General features: G+C 39.9%; 1 protein-coding gene across 2 annotated transcripts in view; it reads left to right on the forward strand.

The window, feature by feature from the left end:
- Nucleotides 1-3,804, forward strand: part of Gpha2 (glycoprotein hormone alpha 2) — a 54,313-nt gene that overhangs the window by 32,265 nt on the left and 18,244 nt on the right. The window contains exons 3-4 of one of the 2 annotated variants that reach the window (XM_023703925.1): nucleotides 1,037-1,114; nucleotides 2,109-2,234. The exons of the other annotated variant lie outside the window; for it this stretch is intronic. Coding sequence (XP_023559693.1) covers nucleotides 1,037-1,114; nucleotides 2,109-2,234 — 204 coding nt within the window. The remainder of the gene's footprint in view (nucleotides 1-1,036; nucleotides 1,115-2,108; nucleotides 2,235-3,804) is intronic. 2 annotated transcript variants of the gene reach the window in all.

Genomic DNA, 3,804 nt, shown 5'->3' on the forward strand with positions numbered 1-3,804 from the left:
ACACACACACACACACACACACACACACACACATATAAATAAATAAATAAAATTTAAAAAAAATAAAAAATAAAAATAAATAAATATATCTGTTGTGTGTGGTGACACATCTTTGTAATCCCAGCACTTGGGAGACTGAGGCAGGAGAATGGTCACAAGTTTGAGACCAGCCTGGGCTACAAAGTGAGCTTAAGGCCAGTCTGAACTGCATGACAAGACCCTGTCACAAAAAGGCAAAAAAAAGGAAAGAAAAAGAAAAAAGAAAGATAAAAGAAAAAAACAATTGGAGAGAAGTGAAGGCTTGATTTGAGGACAAACAAAATAACTATGTCAGTAAATACTAGTATTATTTTTTATTCATTTAATATCTGTATATAATCACTATAATAGCAAAGGAGAGAGGTCAAGATAAATCAGAGGTATATCCTACTTAATCTCTCTGCAAGAAAAATAAAACTTATGCAAATATAGAGAAGATCTCAGGCTAACTACTATGAGGTTTGAGACAGAGTTAATTATATTTTGGGAGTCAAGGAACTTCTGGACAAGATGCCATAGAACCATACTATTTATTTATTTATTTATTTATTTATTTATTTATTTATTTATTTGCAGTACTGGGGATTGAACTCAGGACCTTGTGCTTTCCAAGCAAGCACTTATTCTGAGCTATCTGAGCTATCTCCCCAGCCCCATGAACCATACTTTACAGAACAGGTAAAATGTAGACAGGTGCTCATAGGTAAAGAGTACATTTCAGGCAGAAGAGCAAAAGTGCAGAAGTGGAGAAGCAGAAAGCACATTCAAGGAACAACAAAATCTTGGTTTGGTTAGAATGTGAGGTATGTGAGCTTGGTGTGGTAGTGCACAGCTGTAATCCCAGCACACAGGAGGTTGAGGCAGGATGATCACCAAGATGAGGTCAAGGGGGCAGCTTGAATTACAGAGTTAAGAATATATATATATAGTGAAAATATAAATGGAAAGATTGGCTAAATTGCAACACTATTGAAGTCATATGAAATCTATCTTTTTCAGGATTCTATCCGTGCAGTCTTGGGAAACTTGGACAATCTGCAACCATTTGTCACTGAACACTTCATTGTATTTCCCTGTATCCTTTCCCAGTTACTGAGGTACACCTCACATTGAAATTCAAATGGAGCAAAACTACATAGACAGTAGCCAGGCATGATGACCATGCTTATAATCCCAGATACTCAGGAGACTGAGGCAGAAGGATAAGTTGGAGCCCAGCCTAGGAACTTAGTGAGACCCTGTCTCAAAATAAAATAAGCCAGGTATAGTGGCACATGCCTGTAATCCCAGCTCCCAGGAGGCTGAGGCAGGAGGATCACTTTGAGCTTGAGGTCAGTCTGTGCTACATAAATGAGTTCAAGTCCAGTCTGGACTACATAGTGAGGCCCTGTCTCAAAATAATAAAATAAGGGCTACTCATGGTGGCACACACCTCTAATCCCAGCACTTTGGAGACTGAAGTGCTGTGGCAAGTGGGAACACCAAAAGGACACCAAGTATTTGGAGGCAGATTTATTTACATCGACAAGCACTGATCAGGATCATTCCTGGAATATCAAGCCCTGATCTCTGTTGGCCTAGGACTTATGTGGGTTAAGCAAGCAAGCAAATGTAGAAGTAGAATGCCCTGTCAGTTTGAGACTGGTTATACAATATGCATCATAATGACCAGCTGTTTCTCAGAAACAGGAGCAGCTGGAGCAGGAAGAACTATTACATGGGAAACTAAGAAAGTGAAGGCATTCTGTGTTACAGAAGCAGGAAGATCACGAGTTCAAAGCCAGAATGGAATACATAGTGAGTTTAAAATTAGCCTGAATTAGAGTGAGACCTTGTCACAGAAATAAAACAAAAATAAGTAAATTAAAACAAGGGCTAGGGAGGTCACTCAGTAGTGGAGCCCTTACCTTACAGAACTGAAGCTCTAATCTTGGACTGAACTCTGTGCCTGCAGCCCTCAAAAACAAAAAGACAGTAAAAAAAAAAAAAAAAGAAAAGTTTAGAGAGAATGTTAGGGAAAGGAGCACTACCTCTCTCCTAAAACAGTTCTTCCTTAGCACCATCCCCAGATAAAAGCAAATGGGAAAGAGTTTCTCATCTGAAATTCAAACATGAAGACATCGTCTTGATCCCGTACCCATTTGTGTTTACTCTATATGTGGAGATGAAATGGTTTCAGGAAAGCTTGTCACCTGGTAAGTTGTGATGGGATGGAGGCTAGGGGAAACAGCAGAGGTTAGCAGTGCCAGGGAAGCACAGTGAAATAGTCTTCCAGATTAATAGGGCTTGACCCACACAAAGTGGAGGTCAGAGCACACAGACCCAGCCTGGTTCAAATCCCTGCAGCTCTGACACTTAGTAGCTTCGTGACCTTAGATAAATTACAGTACTAACATCATCTTTCTCTGCCTCCTTTGTGAAACACAAGGTATAACGAAAAATACATTGAAGATTTAAATTTTAAAATATTATGAGGGCCGGGGAGATGGCTCAATAGGATAAGCGCTTGACTGGCAAATGCAAGGATCTGAGTTCAATCCCCGGTTCTGCAAAAAAAAAAAAATAATAATAAAATAAAATAAAATAAAATATTATGCTTAGGGCAGGGCTGGAGCTCAGTGGCACAGCACCTGTCTGGCAAGCATAAGGCCCTAGGTTCAAGTTCCAGTACCAAAAATGTAAATAAATAAATAAATAAATAAGCTATTATAGTAAAAGATACATTTTTATCAATCTCCCTCAAATACTCTCCTTCACTTTTTTTTTTGTTTGTTTGTTTGTTTTTGTATTTTAGGGAAGGGTGTACAGGATTTTCAGGGTCTCACTACTAGATCGGACTCATAGTAATTCTTCTGTTTACAGACTCCCAAGAGCTGGGATTATAGATGCACGCCACTGAGCCCAGTCTCAATTGCCATCTCAGCACGCCCCAGGGGCGGGGCTGGCACAGCAGGCCAAGGGATTGAACCCCGGCCCCTGCACCTACTTGCAGGTGCTTTAATCCACTGAGCTATTTGGCTGTACCTTCTCCTTCATTTTGCGGAACTGGGGATTGAACTCAGACCCTTGTGCTTGCCAGGGAAGCACTTATTCCACTGAGCTATCTCCCTGGCCCTTCTCCTTCACTTTGGATACACATATCCCACTATTCTTACCACTTTATGAACCAGTTCTGGAATTGTCTTTTTTTCTTTTTTTTTTTTTTTTTTTTTGAGACAGGGTCTCATGTAGTTCAGACTAAACTTGAACTCACTGTAACCAGGTGGTCCTCAAACTCACAGGGAATCCTCCTGGCTCAGCCTCATAGATTGCTGGGATGGCAGGCATGCAACATATCTGCCTGAAAGATAACTCTTACAGAAACACTTCCTTCATTTTACAGTCACTTTCACTTTAGTGGTTTCTAAAGGTATTTCTCAGCTTTTAATCTCTGATAACCTGACTGTTTTACACTCACTGAAGGACAAGCAGGCACATGCCAGTATGACTTAAAAAAGGGTACAAAGGTCTTGCATCAAAATAGCTAATTCAGAGTCAGGCATGGTGGCATGCACCTATAATCTCAACACTCAAGAGGCTGAGGCAGGAGGATAGCCATGAGTTCAAGACCAGCATGCACCACATAGTGAGTTCAAGACTAGTCTTAAGTACATAATGAGACTCTGTCTAAAAAAAAATCTAATTCATTCTTTTTTTTAAATTATTTATTTATTTTTATTTATTACATTTATTTATTGTGTGTGTGTGTGGCCAGCTCAGCCCACC

Source organism: Octodon degus, unplaced genomic scaffold (assembly GCF_000260255.1).
Source record: "Octodon degus isolate 3935 unplaced genomic scaffold, OctDeg1.0 scaffold00184, whole genome shotgun sequence".
Lineage (NCBI taxonomy): Eukaryota > Metazoa > Chordata > Mammalia > Rodentia > Octodontidae > Octodon > Octodon degus.